Source organism: Sphaerodactylus townsendi, linkage group LG01, assembly GCF_021028975.2.
Source record: "Sphaerodactylus townsendi isolate TG3544 linkage group LG01, MPM_Stown_v2.3, whole genome shotgun sequence".
Taxonomy (NCBI): Eukaryota; Metazoa; Chordata; class Lepidosauria; order Squamata; family Sphaerodactylidae; genus Sphaerodactylus; species Sphaerodactylus townsendi.
In genome coordinates this window covers 155,227,496-155,246,626 of record NC_059425.1, presented here as the reverse complement: position 1 = coordinate 155,246,626, position 19,131 = coordinate 155,227,496, and the positions used below count along the sequence as shown (strand labels likewise).

The window sequence follows — 19,131 nt, the reverse complement described above, 5'->3', positions numbered from 1 at the left end:
TCTTCAAGCACTACCATTTCTCCCTTTAGGAATAGCTGTCCAATAATACTACACACAATCTTTTAGCAGCACACGAAACAGAGAATTTCCAAAACATATAACGTTCTAATGATGTAGAAGATAGCCATGATGCAGTGCATAGTTTTGTGCACTTAATTCCCGCTGAAATAAACTGCTTTAAGCACATCTATGTACAACATAACTTACCCTGCCCGCCCCCCAAACCTACTACTTCACTGAAAGTGTTGTTGCCAATTATTTGTGAAGGTGGGATTCAGTTTGGCTTCAAAGAGAACTCTGTTCAGAAAGCCAGATGCATGAAGTCCAATTGTAGAATATTGTTTATCATACCACTCTTCCACCCACAACTCTCTGCCACTTCTTTTTAAAAAATCTTATTTTAAGCAGAACAAATCCAGCGAAAGATTACTGAGGGTGGATGGATGCCAGCAGCTATGCATGGACTATATTTAAAGCTAATCTGTCGGGGTTTTGAAAACTTTTAGAAAAGATGCACAGTTCGACAAAGCATTCAATAGTACAACATACATGTCTCACAGGTACTGTACTATGCATTCCCCCTCCCCCCCCCCGCATGCCCCCTCCTCCCCGGTAAGGAAAGCACGGGGAGGCAACCCTTAGGAAAGGAAAAGCATCCAGAGAGAAAGAAAGTTGCCCTTCCGATTCACCCCCAACCAGCTGCTTTTGGTTTCTAAAAAGGAAAGGCGAGAGCAAAATTGATGCAACTGTGCACCAGGTCTAGTTTTGTCCTGAGGGAAAGGACAGCTTCCAAGGAGCCAACTTTTCTTAGCACTTAACTATGCCCCGCTTGTTGTGAAAGGAACCTAAACAGATACACATTTGCTTTCCTGCTGCCTGCACCGGAGTCCAATGCTCCCTTTGGCTTGAGGCAACCCCTTTCCTACGACACCCAGACACATTTCTTGGATCCTCCAACAGCCCAACAGAGCCCAAAACTGGGCAACCCTCCTCTCAAGCCTCGTCCGGCTGTCCTCCTCGCGCAACTCTGAAGCTTTCCTCAAGTTGCACGCGAGCGGTGCATCGCAGATGCAAAAGCCCACCCAGTCAAGGGGGGGAGAGGACAGGGCAAGAAGATGGGCTGCCTGGGCAATGAGGAGGAGGCGCGACCTCTCTGGTGGAGTAGAAGCAGCAAGAGCTGCTGGTGGTTTAAAGCGTACAGTTGGGGCGCTGATTAGAACGAGCAACGGGGGTACTTGCCCAAGTGGGGACGAGGAGGCTGTCCGGCCGCTCGAGCTGGGCTGAAGGAGACGGCTTCCCCGCCACGTTCATCTCCTCCCATGCAGCTAGATTAGTCCTTTCTGAATGGCGAACTCAGCAAGGCTCGTAAGCAGGCATTGAATCCCTCAGCAATACACGCGCGCGCCCCTAAGCAGCTCTGCAGGCGGCGGAGTAAGCCCAGGCAGGAATCCTAGAAGAGGAGGAGGAGAAGGGGGGGAAAAGGCGGGCGCTTGCCAGGGATCTCTCGGAGCTCTCTCCGCGCGCTCAGTCAGACTGAGCTGCCTCAAGAGAAGGGGCGACGACGACTCTGCAGCCTTCTTCGTTCATTGAGGAAGGGCAGAGAGGGGGAGGGAGTGACTGGGGCCACAGATACGGGCTCAGGGTTGCCTTTGCCTGCAAGGCAGGTAGGCAAGCGGGTTACTGCCGCCAGTCCACGCAGGGAAGCTATGAGGGAAGAGAGAGACTGCGGACCTCCCTATTTAACTTCACCGCTCTTCCCCTCCGGGAGGACAGACGCAGCCACTCGCTCCCTTCCTTTTCTAGCCGGACATTGGAAACCAGCGGTGTCGCTCTCTGTCAGGGGAGACTGATATCAGAATCAAACGAAGCAGGTCTGCTCAGATGTAAGTCCCGTTTTATTCAATGGGGCTTGCTCCCAGCAGCGTGTTCTAATGCTCGCTGCCCAAATCTGTCCGAATGGAAGAGCCGTGGCGTAAGAGCAACCGCATAATTTTCACAGAAAACTCTTTGAGAGTTTTCGCACTCAAATGTCCTGGGGTTGATAGGGTAAGATCCAGAGGCGGTCGGGGTCCAAACAGCGCCCCCCAGGAACCCCACCAATCCCCGCTGCAGGTGGCCCTTGAAGCCACACCCACCTACAAAGCATGCAAAGTTGGGCATTCCGCAGCCACACAGGGCTCATTGGGCTACTTTTAACAGGCACAGTCCTGCCTTGAACTATGTTTTCAAGTTATGGCGAGCATTTAATAATTTGCATATTTAGCAAAGGCTCATGAGTATGTTGTTGAAATGATCACCATAACTTGAAAACATAGTCCAAGGAGAGGCCTAGACCTGTTAACCATAGCATGTGGAGGTCATAGCCCTGATCTCCATGGAGACTGAATTCTGCACACAGGCAGGGCTGGGATGTTCCACTCAGTAGGGAGGTTTGATTACTCTCTGGTCACAAAGGGGAGGGGGTCTGGTTTTGCACCCCAAAGTGATAAGATGGTATGTACCTTTGGGTTACCCCAAGTTCTGGGTCAGATATGCCATTGGTGAGATCTCTCTAAAATGCAAACTACATGTAATTATTTGAGGGTGTTTCATGCAGAAGGTTGCATTTGATGCCAAAGGAGAAATAAGTTGGGGGGTGGGAGAAAGGAAGACAGTACTTATTTTTTTAAGCATTGTGAGCTTGTTGAAAACCTTTCAGTTGAATTGGCAATCCAGAAGAACCAAAGATGAACTGAATTCCTATGTTAACTTCATTGTTGTCTGCGAATAAGTATGCATCACATATTAAACACCACAGACGTTATTTATCTTAAATATACTTTTTCCAATGAAAGAAATTCCCAACTTCGACTTAGTATTCATATATGTGTGAATCAGCTTTGATATGGGTACTACATGGATATTTCAGTAGGAAAGAAACACTGTCCCTTATCCCTTCCAAGGGTGCTTTTCTTTCTTACAAGTTGGAGGAAAGTTACATGCAACTGCACATAACTTGTAGCTTGAATTAGTTAAGGGGGAACAAATTCCTTTGCCACTAAGGCTATAATCTAAAATTCAGTATTTATTTTGGAGTAGGGCTCATTGAAGGAAATGGGAGTTCTGGTTAAACATGCATAATAGCAAGCTGCATGACAGCTTGTCAAACATGTATAATATTGAACAGTACTTAGAACTTGGATCTGGGTATATGCCAGAGGTGGGATGCAGTCTATTCGCACCTATTTGGTAGAACCAGTTATTAAAATTTTCTCAGTTTGGAGAACCGGTTGTTAATGATTAACTCCACTAGGGACAAGGGGGTAATCTCTGTCCCTGGGTACAACAAATCTCGTCAAGTGGGAAATGCAAAATCGCTCCCCAGGGCCCCCTGTGGCCCCCTTCCCCCCCCCATGGCACCCCACCCCTACCCCTCACCCCACAGCGCCCACCCCCACCCTTACCGTCATTTCAGAGCAAGATGGGAATTGGCAGAAAATCCCTAACTTGTCTCTTTTCTACAGCCCATATCTTTTGCCCTTAACAAAAATGGCTACAGTAATAGCCAAATAAAAGGGAACTGCAACTGGGGTGCACATGCCCTGCGTCCTTGCCACAGCCCAGCCCAGGAATGCCCCACCCTTGGAATGCCCAGCCACGCCCCAGTCGCGCCCCTCCCAGCCCCATTGGCGCTACGCCACTATTTGAATCCCACCACCATCAGAGCCTGTTATTAAAATTTTTGGATCCCACCACTGGTATATGTGTTATGTGCCACCAACCTGCCTCTGACAACTCTATGAATTAATGACTTCCAAGTCCTATCATTAACAGTCTTGTTCAGGTTTTACAAACTGAAGGCCGTGACTTCCTTGATTGAGCCAATCCCTCTCATCCTGGGTCTTCCTGTGTTCCTGCTGCCTTCAACTGTTCCTATCATCATGAACTTTACCAGAAAGTGTTGTGTTCTTATAATGTGAGCAGAACACAGCCGCCACAGTTTAGCTTCTTGGGAGAGTTCAGGTTTCATGTGATTTGTCTTTTTGGCAGTACATGGTCTGTGTAAAACCCTCCTTTCAAAGAACCTTTCTGTGAGCTTTCATTATTCAACTTCTCACCATGCATAGCAATAGGGAATACTATGATATGAATTATCTTGATCGCCAGCGACACATCCTTATACTTTATGGTTGCTCTTCCTAGTCTCAGTCTCCCTCTGATTTCTTCGTTGCAAGCTTCCTTTGGGTTGAGGATGGAGCCAAGAAATGGAAAATCTTGAAAAATGTTATTTTCTTCATTGTCAACCTTAAAGTTGTATTATTCCCCAGTAGTCATTACTTTTGTCTTCTTGATGTTCAACTGTAATCCTGCCTTGGCACTTTTTTCTTTAATGTTCAGCAGTAGCTGTTTCAAGTCTTTGTTGTTTTCTGTTAGTAATTTGTCATCATTAGTAGATCTCTAATTGTTAATGTTCTGTACACCAGTTTTCACGCCACCTTCAACTAAATCTAATACCGTTTTCCTCGTGATAGGTACTGCATGTAGATTGAACAGACTGTCAGACCCCTTTGCCAGTCGGAAACCATTCTGTTTCTGGGATGTGTGGGTTTTCCAGGATGTGTGGCCATGTTCCTAACGGTGGATCTTGTTCCTAACGTTTTGCCTGCATCTGTGGCTGGCATCTTCAGAGGTGTATCACAGAGGGAAGATATATGGTAATCGTCTTTGTTGTAAGATTTGGGCATCACCCTGTGTGAGAAGTTAATGCAATGGTATGAGAGTTCTTGACATCTTAGATGTTTCCATTTTTCATAAATGGAATGCAGGGTTAACATTTCCATTATTTTGTTTCCTATATTTGTTGAGATATTGTTGTCAAGATTTTGATGGACACCATTTCTGTGGGTTGGAATAGCTCTGTTGATATTCCACCTACTTTACAGACACACATATATTCATAACCAAGTATATGTGTGTATATTCCACATTCTGATAAATTCAAAGTGGTTTACAAAACTTAGTTACAAATATTATCAAAATAGTTTAAAAACTGTAGCACCTGTTACAATAAAATACCCTAAACTATCCTCTGTACTGCCACAGAGGATGTTACAGTCCTCTGGCAGCAACCTTCTGGAGGACGTTAGATTGGGCTCAACCGGAGCCAGGGCTTTTTTGACCCTGGCTCCAGCCTAGTGGAATTCTCTCTGTCAATTGAGACCAGGACCCTGCAGGACCTTAAACAATTCCACAAGGCCTGCAAGACAGAGATGTTTCACCAGGTCTTTAGTTGAGGCCTCCCACTGTCCCTATTCCATCTACTGGCCTCCCAACTCACAATTATATTTACTATCTATGTTTTATTATTGATTGTGATGCCAACCCCTTTGATTTTATTATGGTGATCTGGAATTCATCTTGCTGCCATCTTGGGGTTATAGTTTTAACTATAGTATTTTATATTTGAATCATTATGTTTCAAACTCAGTGAACTGCCCTAAGCCCAACCGTGGTTGAGGAGGGCAGGATACAAATTTAATTTTTAAAAAACCTATTTTGCACCAAGAACAAGCAAAAAAGCCCAAAAGAACATCATAGCCAGTAGATGCCAAGGAAAACAACAACAACTACAGTACAACCATAGGCAAATATACTAAAAATTCTCATGTCCCAAAGACAGACATTTGCAAAGTTTTCTACTCCTTGCTAAAGAGGTTGTGTCATGTATGTTCCGATAGCAGACTTGAGCGGTACTACTCAAAGTAGACAAGTGGGCATATACAGCAAACTCCCACCTTCAAGAAGAAGAAATACTCCACACAGCAGATTCTTTCAAAAGAAGGTTTTTACCGTAGAGTTGCTATATGTACATGATACTATATACAGAGCATATTAAACAGTCCAACAAAGTGCTTCGCCAGGCACTTGTTTCCGTAAGGAACAAACACACAGTACATTGCTGTTGCCTATATACATGGTTCCACCAATCACTGTAAAGGTCACTAGCAACTGGATTGAACCGGGCTGCTTGCTGTTCTCCAGCTGTCAGATCATTCCTTTCTTGCTGACTCATACCTCTGCTGGATAGGATATGATCACCATGATCTAACTGTCATGACATGTTCATCTGGCAGTCCATTCCAAAGGTGTGGGGGCACTATCAAATGTTCATTGGGTGGTCACCTGTGCAGTTGTAACCTCAGCTTGTGGGGTCTGTGGGGCAGTACTTGGAATGAGTTGCAACAACAATTTTTAAACAACAAAATGGTTTACTTTTCTTTACAATTAACACTTTTAAAACATCAACATTTAACGTTACAATTCAAGGTCCTATTCAGGTTTGCATTTCAAGTCCTTCTATTTACAGTCTACTGATATTGCCAAGTCCAAATTCTTCTTTGAAAGTTGGCTGGCTCCTGAAGACTCCAAGGGCTTGATGAACAGGTTGCAACATGATGAAGGTCTCCAGGAGAACTCTCACCCATTACAACCACAAAAGAAAACCCTGAAACAATAAACTCCAACATTTACAACATAGCAAAAACAACAACTACCTTCCCAGTAGTTCCCAACAATATTGCAATTACCTTAACAAGGTGTTAAGGGCTTATAGAAATCAAGGTCCGAGTCTGGTACCCTTGTCTTCTGCAAAGAGCTCTTTCAGCCTTTCTGCTGCTCTGAGTCTCCACCCCCTTACTGGGTCAACCTATTCTTGGGGCCAATCCATTCTGGGCATGGGGGTTACACAGTCACACATGGAAGATGCTTTCTCTTACTTCCAGAGTTTCCCTGCCTTCATTTCATATGAGGAAGAAAGAAGGTGAAGCTCATCCTTCAGTTTTCGCTTCATCTCTAAGGACAGAAGAAGCTTTGGGGGATTCTCATTGTACTAAGTGTACATTTGAGTTCTGAGGGATTTTCTTGAAGAAAAGACATGACCTCATTCTCCACTTGTTTTACCTTCATAGGTCAAAACAACCTTATTAAAAATGTTCTCAATGACCCATTATACATGGAACACATACCTCTGGGCTTTTCACTATGCTGTGGGCTTGTAGTGGAGTCTCCTTGCATTTCTCCATTCACATGCTAGGAGGCATTCACTCCTGCCATGCAACTTTTCTGCAGATAACTCTCCTGGGCCTTCTTTTTCTGGTTTTCTTAACTCTGCCCATCAATTCATTCTTAAAGGCACAAATGTCATCACACCCACTAGTCTCAAGATTGGGGGTTTTGTTGAAGCCTTTTAATTACTGTTATATTGATATATAGATATTGTGGTCCTTTCCAAAAATACACCCCCCCCAAATGAAAGCCAAGCAATTCCCTTGGCCACACAGTGCTGAAGAAGGGGACAATGTGTAGAGCTGATATTCTCTCCCCTTCCCGTCCTCTCCTCTCCCCTCCACAAACATAGATAATCTTCGTATTAATGCTTACTCCTAATTACCGCTTCACCCCTTGATTCTGTTTCCACCTGTTATACGCCCTTTCCCACGAATTGCCTTGTAAAACATATAAATCCCCTCCTTTACCGTGATGTTTTCCACACTCATCCCCTGGAAATGATTCATGGCCATCATTAGGTGTTTCCCCCCCTCCCACTTTTTGGGAGTTATTTGTTGAATCAATGCTTCTTGTTGCGATTCTCTATAGCTCATATAATTGATGCTTAGCAGATTTTACCCCCTCCCCTCCCCAATAAAAAAAACCCAAACAGAAATGACGAGGAGTGAGCTCAGCAATGTGATAAAATGGTGCCAAGGAGGATGGCACAGAGGCATGGAAAATGTAGTAAACAAATCAGACAGAAACTGCAAATGTTTTAAAAAGATTTCAAACAAAAAAAACGGTTAATAGGGGATTCATTTAAAACATTTTGAGGCTGGAAATTTTTTTAAAAATGGGAACATAAGGGAGAAAAACAATGCGGAACTCCATGGAGGAAGTGTTTTATTTTCTGCCTCAAAATGTTTTAAAGGGTTTGTGCAGAAAGGGCTACAGTCTGACACTGTAATGTGTCCCTTCTCCAACTGAATATTGGAATATCTTCTGAAACAAATTCACAAATAACGGCAGCCCCTTCTGAAAACTGGCTGTTCCAGGCTGCTGGATCGGGAATGCTGTGAATATAAGGAAACAACAGGCAATGAAAGCCCAGGGGCAGCAAGAATTGTTTATGTTGCTGCCAAAAGAGAATAGAATTTCCATAGAGACTCTGTTGTGTTTTTAGTCACTCACTTTGCTATATAGAAGAGGCAGACAAATATTTTTAAAATATTTCTGAGTACATTTGTGTGTGTGTGTGCACATACTTGTGTAGGATGGAATCTAAATGTACTTAAATTAGGTTGTAGATACAAACACAAACTACTTTGCTTCTAAAAAAATAATATAATTGCTGAATTTAAGAATCAGATTAGACTGTCTAATTTTTAACAGTTCAGATTTCACCTGCAATTTAGCATGCAGACTAAGCTTACATTCACCCAACAAAGCCACAAGTGCATAGCCTTTCCATGCTCACTCTAAACAGGTATAATTTCCTTACATAAACTTGTGCATGTCTGTTCTGGATTATGCACACAAAGTATTCAGTGCTCTCAATTAATGTTCTCTACTCAGCATTAGAAAATATGTAATTTGATTAGCTGTAATGATTCACTTTTGCCATGCTACATAAGTTTTCACTTTCAGAAGAACTATTTATCTACTAAATGAAGATTTAGAAGATGGAAATAATTGCATCAAACCCTATTATATGTATAATACATATGCTACAGTATAACTAAAATATACAATACTGGAATGATGAACATAAAATAAGCAGCAGAGAGGAGTAGTGGGGGGGGGGCAGAGAAGACTGCCGTCCCTGGCTCAGAGAGCTGTTTTTATAAGCACTGAAGGGGGACCTGGGGGTGTGGCCATGCCTCCCCAAGGCTCACCCCCTGCCTAATGACTACTGGGGGATACCGAATTCACCCCATAAAAAATCTACACCTACATCATTGAACCCAGGGTATGTGCATGGGGCAGGGGGGACGTGAGTGCAGACTCCTGGGCCAAGCCTGCTTGATCCCTACCCCTGTTCACCTCTCAGTGTGTAGTTGCAGGGGAGGGGGGTTGTCTGTGTGATTGGCTACAGCCGTTATTGACATAATGAGCTACAGCAGGACTTGTGGGTTGGACTGTGCCTGTGGAGGAGGCATTTTGCATTTCCTGTTTCAAAGATGTCTATGTGCTAAACTGCAGTGTTTGCTGGCTAACTATGCTGACGCAGGGGCGGGGCGGGGGAGCATCCTATGAACACTCTTCTGGCAGTAAGCCTTGTTGAATAAAATGAGACTTATGCGGATTCCGCATGGGCTAAAAACAGCAGTGTGAAAACGGTGTAAAAGGGTTTAAAATGGTGTAAAAGGGTTTACACATTTTTCACACCATTTTCACACCACTATTTTTGGCCCATGAGGAATCTGCCTTAATTTCAAGTAGAAATGCTTCAGCTTGCTCCAGGATATAGTGTGTTTGCTCCCCCCCCCCCCCAAATCTAGGTCTCTAATGTACTTCAATATCTTAGAGGTTTTTATTTTTTTCATTTGTTTGTTATTTCATTAGCATTGCCACAATTTATACAAGTAAAAAGTGGAAATGTCAATAAAATGTAAAAAGAAATATAAAGGTCATATTAAAATCCATTATTATAATAATGGGTTCCGATAGAGAATGTCTTGGAGATAAATAAATAGGGAGGTGATTAATTTAGAGACCATTTTTTCTTGTCTATATTTACTTTTTAATTAATAACCTTCTCATCAGTTTATAGTAATACGATTGTGTGTGTGCATATGATGCATAAAGATATATGTGTAGATGCACTCACTGGGAATGTTATCAAAATGTATCATTTTAATTAAAATGTTAATATAATTCAGTGAAAATTGGTTAGCATTTCTTATATAGCCTAGAAGCTCCTGACATTTACATTGATCAGCTTTTATGCGTAAGTTTCATTAAGCTGCATTCTCTCTACATCCATCCTTTTAGAATATATCTGAATATATTGATTCATGTGGAACCGAGAAAAGATTATTCTTCAGTGATAAATACTTAAATTGTGGAGCACTAACTAACAAACAGGAAATTCAAATGTGCTTGAAAATACTAATGAAACTTTCCAAATAATTTTGAATTTTGTAATGTATTTATTTTGACATGCAAACCAATTTCATAAAGAAAATCTGTGTCATTTAAATGTAAGCTGCTTTAGGTCACCATTGGGGAGAAAGGTAGGATATCAATGAGCTGAAATAAAAATAAAATCAATCAATCAACCGGTCAACGATTATTAATTAATGCTGGGTTTTTATAAAGTTGCTATTCATAGAAGTTTGTGTTATTTTGCACGTTCTCATTTTTGGACAGCCTTATAGGAGTCATAGTACTCCTTCATTTAATTAAATGATGTGACCATCCATGACCCTGGGGAAGAAGATGACTTCATCTACTGTGCAGATGAAAAGCTGTTCAGCTCAAGTTGGACAGCATGTCCAAGGTACAGCCTACAAGTGATCACAGCTGGTGAAAATGATGTGTTTGCAGCAAAATTCACACCAACTCTTACTACTAAGAATTGGTCACATTTGCTTGTCAATCCTATTGTTGTTTTCTTATATATGCCTATGTTGTCCTTCTTAAGAATTCCTGAAAAACTGTTAGTGCAAAGAAACTGGTTATGAGCATAATTTATGAAGTAATGGCTAATTAATTAAATACTAGTGAAATAATATTACATTTATCTCTTAAAGAATGAGTTGAGAGAGTACATAGTATAGTCTCAGTTTTCAGTTTTTGTCTTGTTTATGGATCATAAATAAAGAACTCCAATATTGAAAGAGTTTGGGCTAATTCACGTACAATGGCTAAACCAAAGTTTGACTGCCATGACCGGAACCGAAGTCATATGCTCCTCCTTTCCTTTTCTTTCATGATACGGCTTTATTGGCTAAAACCTGAGTGCCCCATCCAAAGGGGGGGTGAACCAGCTGTGGGAGCGGCATGCCAGCCATGCTGGTGGATTTGCCCTCCTCACGGCACTTACTCATGCTGCTGGGAAGCCTTTTTGGGAGCGATGGTGTGGTGCACCTCCAGTGCTGCTGCTGGGGTCCCAGCTGGTGGATGAGGCTTTCTTCTTTCTTCCCTTGTGCCAATTCCCTTTTGGGGTTCTTCCCTTCGAGCATACTTTCATGTGTCATTATATCCAAACTGGGAAATTATGATTTCTACATGTCATATTTTTCATCCAAACCAAACCTACTTTAAATCATGGTTTCCAGTTCTGATTTGGTGTCAACTATAGCTCACACAAAAAATTTTCCTTGCTTAACTGTAAATGAAAACCATGGTGTTTCATGAACCAGGAAATCTGAAAAGTAATACGTAATTTGTAACATGTGAGGAGAAGAGACAGAAAACCAGGGATGAAATAAACATAAAGACGCAATCTCAGTCAGCATGATGTACTAGTTAAGAAAGGTGGACTCTAATCTGGAGGAATGGGTTTGATTCCCCATTACTCCACATGAAGCTTGCTGGGTGAGCTTGGGCTTGTCACAGTTCTCTTTGAACTCTCTCAGCCCCACCTACCTCACAAGGTTCCTGTTGCTGGTGGGGAAGGGAAGGCAATTGGATGCCACTTTGAGATTCCTTAAAGGTAGATAAAAATAGGATATAAAAACTATCTTTGGTCGATTCCCCAGCTGAAAAATGAATGTAGATACTAACCGGTTTGGGAAAAACCTGGACCTTTTGAGCACAGTTTCAGCGTCCCCACTGCAGCTTCTGCCCCACGAACGATCCTTGTTCCCAGAAACGCAGCAGCAACGAAGGATTGCCCCCTGAGGCGGATTGAACACGTGATCCACTCAGGGGCTACCCTGATTGGCTGCTGCGTTGTGTTGGGGCGGGAATTTTTAATCTTGTGGATCCAAGTCTGCACGAGCATGCGCATAACGACTCTACGTGGAGACAAAGAAACGGGCAATTAAAGCAAAGCCCTGTTTCCGCGCACCTCCATGTAGTCGTATCCATGTGGATACGATGTGTAGCACTGCTTTGTATTGCCTTCTACTCAGTCAATCAGTTAAAACTGGTCCCATGTTGCTTCGTATCCACATGGATCTCTGGTCCGTGAAATAAAAAAAAAAGGCTGCGCACGCATCACGCACAGCTCACTGCGTTCTCATTGGATGGGAGGCTCCACTTCACTAGTACCAGCGGTGGGGAAAACGAATCCAGATTCACCCCCACAACTTCCCCACTGCTCCAGATTGCCCACACATTTTTTGAAAAGGTCTACTTTCTTCCAGGTTCTAAAATAACACATCTGGGGGGGGGGGGGCACCAGAAACGGGATGAAAACATGTTCGGCGCTGGTGCAGTGGGGAGATCTGCTGGAAACCTGGATATTTTGTGTGACGAGCACGCATCTAATCCTCAGTGGGGAATCGACCCTTCTTCTTCTAAACTGGCCATGCATTATCCCATAATGGAAAAAAGTAACTGAGGTTCGATATGTGAAACATTTTGAATACTTAGGACCCATATTAGATTCATGCAAAGTATTAGTATTCATTATCTAATACAATGATACACAACTCATTTTTTAATATGCAATAAGTGTTGCCTTCTTTTTTTCTTTTCCCTGGCAGGGTTTTTCTATCTTTAACAGTCAGAAGCCCAAACGTGAAGTGTATATTCTGTAGCATCATTATGAGGAAGTGAAATTCTTTTTCCAGAAGTAACTCTTTAGATATAGCCATTACTCCTCTTATTCTCATTTTTTCTGTTTGATTTCTCTTTGTAGAGAAATCAATGACCCATTTGTAACTTCAGCCCCTACATTTATTTCATATCACACACCATCTTAGTAGCACCTTTGGGACCAACAAGAGATTCAGGGTATGAGCTTTCAACAGTCAAAGCTCTCTCTGTCAACAAAGGGAGCTTTGGATCTTGAAAGCTTATGTCTTGAAACTCTTGTTGGTCTCTAAGGTGCTACAGAACATGAATCTCTACTACAGACCAACTAGGCTAACCTCTAGAGCTGGGGTGTCCAACCCTGGCTCTCCAGATGTTTGTGAACTACGATTCCCATTAGCCCCTGCCAGGGCCAGATTTTTTTTGGGGGGGGGACACAACATACTACACAGTACAGTATATGACTGCAGCACAGAAGCATCAGAGAGAAAAAGCTTTTGCCTCAATCGTAATGACTGATCATCCTGACTTTCAAGCTATGAGGAACAGAAATTCCAGGTTCTTAAGCTTACTAGCAGAAGCATTCACAGACATGTTCACAATTTAGTGTCCAAAGGAAAGAACATTTCCAATTCATTTTGTTTTTGAAATGAACACCGTTCACTCAGGTGGACTGCAAGCAGAACCTGGCATGCTTGTTGGGATGAAAAAGAGAACTCAGGTTCAATGAGAGAGTTTTTGCTGTAACAGTTTTTAGGAGACTTTCCACTGTGAACAACTTGGCTACAATCTTGCCCTACTTACACATTTTTAAGCCTGATATGTATTGGAATTTGACAACGTGGGTTGTGGTGGAATGTGCTGTCAAATCATAGCTGACTTATGGCAACCCTTCAGAGTTTTAAGATGAGAATTGTTTAGAGGTGGTTTGCTGTTACCTGCCTCAGCATCACGATCTTCAACTTCCTTGGTGGTCTCCCATCCAGAAGAAGAGTTTGGATTTGTACTTCACCTTTCTTTCCTATAAGGAGACTCAAAGTGACTTACAAACTCCTTCTCTTCCTCTGCCCACAATAAACACCTTGTAAGGTAGGAGGGGCTGAAAGAGTTCTTGAAGAACTGGGCCCAAGAACTAGCCCAAGGCCACCCAGCAGGCTTCCTGTGTAGGAGTGCGGAAACAAATCCAGTTCACCAGACCAGAGTTCACCACACCATGTTGGGCCAACCCATGCAGGACCAACCTTCCTCAGATAAGATCTGATGAGATCTGGCTAGTCTGGGTCATCTAGTTAAGGGTTGACACAAAAGTAACTACTTGAAATGGAATTTTTTTCACATAAAATGGCTTTTCCCATTGCAGGCCATTTGCACGGAGAAGGCTCCATATGGTTCCATCCGTTTCAGCCATACCCATTCAGTGATGGAACGAGAGAAGTTCTTTTGGTGTAGGTGCACTAGAAATGGTTTCAAACAAATGGCTTGAGATAGGCAATTTTCTCTATGCAGTTGCATTTAAAGTAGCCTCCTTAATGAAGTATATAATGTAGCTTATGATGCTTGTATAAATCAGGCCTACCCACTAATTTTTATCAGGAGCTATGTGTATGCTTATTCAAGCATGCAGCGTAAGTTATTTTAGGCATCTCCCATATTCAGTGAAAGATTAGCTCAATATCTGTCTAGTTTAATGCACAAGTGGGTATTGCCATTGATGGCAATGCTTTTACAAGGTGCATTGATAATACATATGTAAGTCCCTGTGGAGGCCCTGACATTCAATCAATTACTCTGTCCAGTCTCTGCTTGGTTATGACCTACTTCATATTATAAGAGATAAATAAATATCTGAACAGGAATTTTTCAAGTGTTGGTGAGGCAAATATTTTTTACAGTAAATACCTTACTTACGAAATATTTTTTAAAATGCCTCCAGCTAAGCATAAGATAATATAAAAACAGAGAGGACAAGCAAAATTGCCTTTTTGTCTTCCTTCTGTATCAGTATTCCAAGTGCATACCACATACCCAAGAAATTGTTCTAACCAACTGCTTGCACCAATCGTTCAGAACAATCATTACATTTCTATCTGAAACGGCTCTGCTTGATTAATAAAATAGTAAATGTGAACAATTTATAGAAAGGAACAGTTTTATTGCTGATTTTTACAGCCTGCAAAATACCCAGAGATTTTGTTACTTAGTGATATACCATGTTAAAATTGGATGGCAAATTAAAAGAAATGTATGGTGTCTTCTTAAAACGTTCACTCCTAGTAGTATATGTAGTTGCTATTTTTGCCACAAAATTAGCTGACAACATGAACTTATTGTTCAGTTCTCTTAAATATCATAAGGGGAGGGGGAGGTCTTATCAGGCACAATATGGGCCTAGGCCCAGTGGTGAGATCCAAAAATTTTAGTAACAGTTTCCCTCGCCAGCCCCCCCCCCTCAGCAAAGGGGGCAGAGGCGTACCTAGGCAAACCTGAGCCCTGGGCAAAACCTGAGTTGGATGCCCCCCCATGGGCAGCCACCCCACCACGATCCCAAAAATGTTTTTTGCACCAGGTCATTTCTAAATTATTATTATTATTATTTATTAGGTTTATAGACCGCCCTCCCCCGAAGAATCAGGTGAACAAATTTCGGTATAAAGAGCACAATCAAGTTAAAATGCAATATAAGTAATCATGAGTTAGGATGGCTCCATTTGATAAAAATAAACCTTCCTCTATTAAAATCGCAGCATTTCAAAAACTTTAGTTCCAGATGGTTTCCGCCTGCTATCATTCCCACAAAAGCCCTAGAATGGGGGTTTATGGTCTTCATGAAGAAGAACAAAGAGAGGGAGGGAGGGGGCCCCTGCTCAACGGCTAGTCTCCTGTGAGTCTCAGTGGAACAGCTCAGAATCTTACCCAAGGAGCCCTGGGGAACTCAATGAGGGTAACCCACTTAGGGAGTCTGGGACAGCTGGAGGAAGAAGCGTTCCCACCAGGCTGGGGCCAAATTGAGCTGTAAAGGCTCTGTGGGCCCGGGTGGAGGCTCAACCCATTATCATAGAGGGGCCATGGATCGCCAGTAAATTCGGCCTCTGCTTAATACGAGACCAGTATTCGGGACATATGGGGTAAGACCGGTCCTGTGAGGTACGGAGAGAAGTTCTCTTTGCTCATCATCCACTATTATAGAAAAAACGCCCCAACTCACAAAATCAGGAGAACACAGCAATGGTAGAAACACACAGCAGTTCTATGTATAGAGACTGGTGACATAAAAGGTACGAAAGGCTGCGAATCAATGAACTGCAGTACCTGAAAGGGATTAACCCAGTTCAGGGAGTTACATTTTCATTAAAGCGTCTGAGCCAATTGCCATGTGCGAACCTTCTTACCGTTCAGAGGCAGTATGCCTCTTGGGGAGGCGAGGGCGTGGAGATGGAAAAGCGGACCCAATTAGTAACCCCCTCTCGGCACACACAAATAATTAGTAACCCACTCTCGGGAACTGGTGAGAACCTGCTGGATCCCACCTCTGCCTAGGCCTTGACATTGCTGACACAATGATGTGACTTCTGGAAATGATGTCACCATGTCAATAACAACTAGGAAGATTCTCTGGTATTTGGGCAAAAACTCTATAGAAGAAGTCATAGTTTCCCCCAAATACCACAATGTCTCCCTTGTTGGTAATGTGCTAACATCGCTTACAAAAATAATATCAATGTGCCAATACCATCAAGGTCTAGGCCCCATTTGTGCCTGGTAAGACTTCCCCTTGCCAGCTGGATAGTGATAGGGGAGGGGGTGGAAAGCAGGGGATCCCTCAGTCTCAGTGGGGTTTTCACAACCCTACTCAGGGAGATAAGCCTAAAGCTCCTCTTTCCCCATCATGGTGTTTGGAACCACATAATGAAATTGAGAGGTTTTTAAAGGTTAGTCAGTACATGAACATGTGACTGAGAGGGGAATTTTGGCTCTGGAAAATGGATAGGGGGAGAGAGAGGGGGGGAGAGAGAGAGATGAGCCCCTCATCCTTTTGCCCTACGCTGCAGTTTCCAGCAGAATCAAGCCCCAATAACATTTTCAAAACTTAAAAAATAACTTCAAAAATGATACCACATGCACCATATCATCTAGGTTGACCTCCAAGAGTCTAACAGGCACCCGTGACTTACGACACAGTATTTCATTTGAAATTTTGTTTGTGAACAGTGATTCTGCTGTATAAAATACACACTTACTGTATTGATTGTGTAGAACTCTGTGCATACAGTAGTTGCACGCTGTTCAGAATGTACAGAAGTAGCAATCAGGAAAGGGCAGGGCCCATCCCTCCAAGTATTTTAAAGAGAAACTGCAATAGCTACAGTCTTAAGTATACTTTCCCTTTGAATAAAATGGGACTTACTTCTGAGCAGACTTGCTTCTGATAGCTCTCAAATGCACTTTCACGGCTTGATATTGAACACTGGTGTTGTATAACTGTGTGTCTCTTCTTCAGAATGGTTTTTTGCATGAGAGAGAAAGGACAGTACATTTCAACTAACAATTCTGAAAAAAAATGTAACAATTGTTCGTGCCTTCGGTTTTGAAAATTATATTGTCTCTGCCTAGTGTAGGTCTTTTAGAACACACTCACCCTGATGGGTTTTTTTTTAAGTTAAGAGTTCAAAACCACAATGAAATCTTTACATTGGAAACATTATTCTTTTTTGGTCTTGAAAGGATTTATGATAGACTTTTACTCTGATTCAAAGGAACTTCGCAGAATATCTGTAGCTGTAAAGCTCCGCTGATAACATGTTCAGCAAGAAAGAGCAGAGGGAAAGAAAAGAATTCAGCCCCAATCTTGCCCCACCTGAAAAGCAGAATTTAAACTTTTAAAACAGTACCCTGCATATGCAACACTGAATGCTGGATGAGCAAGAGAACCTTGTGCACAGAAGCTGTTTGTTTATCCAGTCCCGATACAGATGAGGATGCTCATAAGAAAAAGAAGTCATGCACCTCAAGTCACTTGCTCCAACTGGATGAGGTATGAGTGTGTGCTCATAGTTATTGCTGCACCCTTGGCAGCCTATTGTTGTAGGCTTGGTCTCTGATCTCTATGCCCTACATCCGTGGAGGCGAACCTTTGGCACTCCAGATGTTATGGACTACAATTCCCATCAGCCCCTGCCAGCATGGCTAATTGGCCATGCTGGCGGGAATCTGTCAGTCCATGACAGTCTCAGAGCCCTGGAATATGAAATCTCACGCCACTACTACCAATAGCACGCGCAGAGAAGCATTACCTCCCCATTGGGCAGAGAGTGGGCAGCTGCCCTGGAGCGCCACCTGCTGTGGTGGGCGGCAAATTACGGGTTTTGTGAGAGATTTTTGTATTTTCAGGTGGTTTCCGTTTTGGCCTGCAGGGGTGCAGATTTTAGGCTATGCAACACCCAAAATTTCAGGGATTTTTTTGATTCTCACGATGATATCACCCAGGTTTGGTGAGGTTTGGTTTAGAGGAGTCCAAAGTTAGCTATGGACTCCCAAGGAAGTACTTATCCCCCATTGTTTCCAATGGGAGCTAATAGGAGATGGGGCTGCACCTTTGAGAGTCCATAATAACTTTGGACCCCTGAACCAGACTTCACCAAATCTGGGTGATATCACATCAGTAGAATTTCATCGAAGATATCTCTGAAATTTTGAATTGCTATCTCTCTAATAATTGCACCCCTGATACAGCAGGCACACCCCTAAATTTCCCCAGATTCTCTTTTTAGAGAGAATTCACTCCCTTCCCAACAATGCTTTGTTTTTCTTTCTTTCTTTTTTATTCTCTCAGTGCCCTAATAAAGGAGTTGTTGTTGTTGTTGTTGTTGTTATCAAATCTACGCTTCGGCATGGATTTAAAGTATGGAGAATCTGAGGGTCTAGTTTAAACAATACCATTTAAAATGATGCTGTTTTGGGGTGGATTCCCGCATCACTTGAGTTTAAACGAGGGAGCCCGGATTTAAAGCCACCTGAAAGGGAGAATCTGGGTTTCCCCGAAGTTTAAATAACATTGAAAGTGATGCTGTTTCCCCCAATTGGGGGGACTGGATACAACACCATAAAATGTTTTCATAGCAGTAATAAAACATTTTGAAAACATTTTGAAAATGTTTTCCAAATATTATTTCGGCTGTGTGGCATGGCCCATTGCTATGTTCAGATTTGTGAGTTGGGGGATGTTCTATAATGTGATGGTGACTTTGAAACGACCTGGTGGAAAAAAATCATTGTTTGGTCATGGTGGGGGAGGGTGGCCACCCATGGGGGGGGCATCAAACTCAGGTTTTGTCCAGGGCTCAAGTTCGCCTAGGTACGCCCCTGCCTACATGATAAAAGGAATGCTCAGTGTCAGAC

The 19,131-nt window shown here is 42.7% G+C and overlaps 1 protein-coding gene across 5 annotated transcripts in view; it reads right to left on the bottom strand.

The window, feature by feature from the left end:
• The window catches only part of SNTG2 (syntrophin gamma 2), a 354,452-nt gene extending 352,840 nt beyond the window's left edge, over positions 1 to 1,612 (bottom strand). For all 5 annotated transcript variants that reach the window (XM_048497891.1, XM_048497919.1, XM_048497904.1 and 2 more), the window contains exon 1: positions 1,240 to 1,612. In XM_048497891.1, coding sequence (XP_048353848.1) covers positions 1,240 to 1,311 — 72 coding nt within the window. In that variant the 5' untranslated portion in view covers positions 1,312 to 1,612. The remainder of the gene's footprint in view (positions 1 to 1,239) is intronic.
• Between the last annotated feature and the right edge of the window lie 17,519 nt (positions 1,613 to 19,131).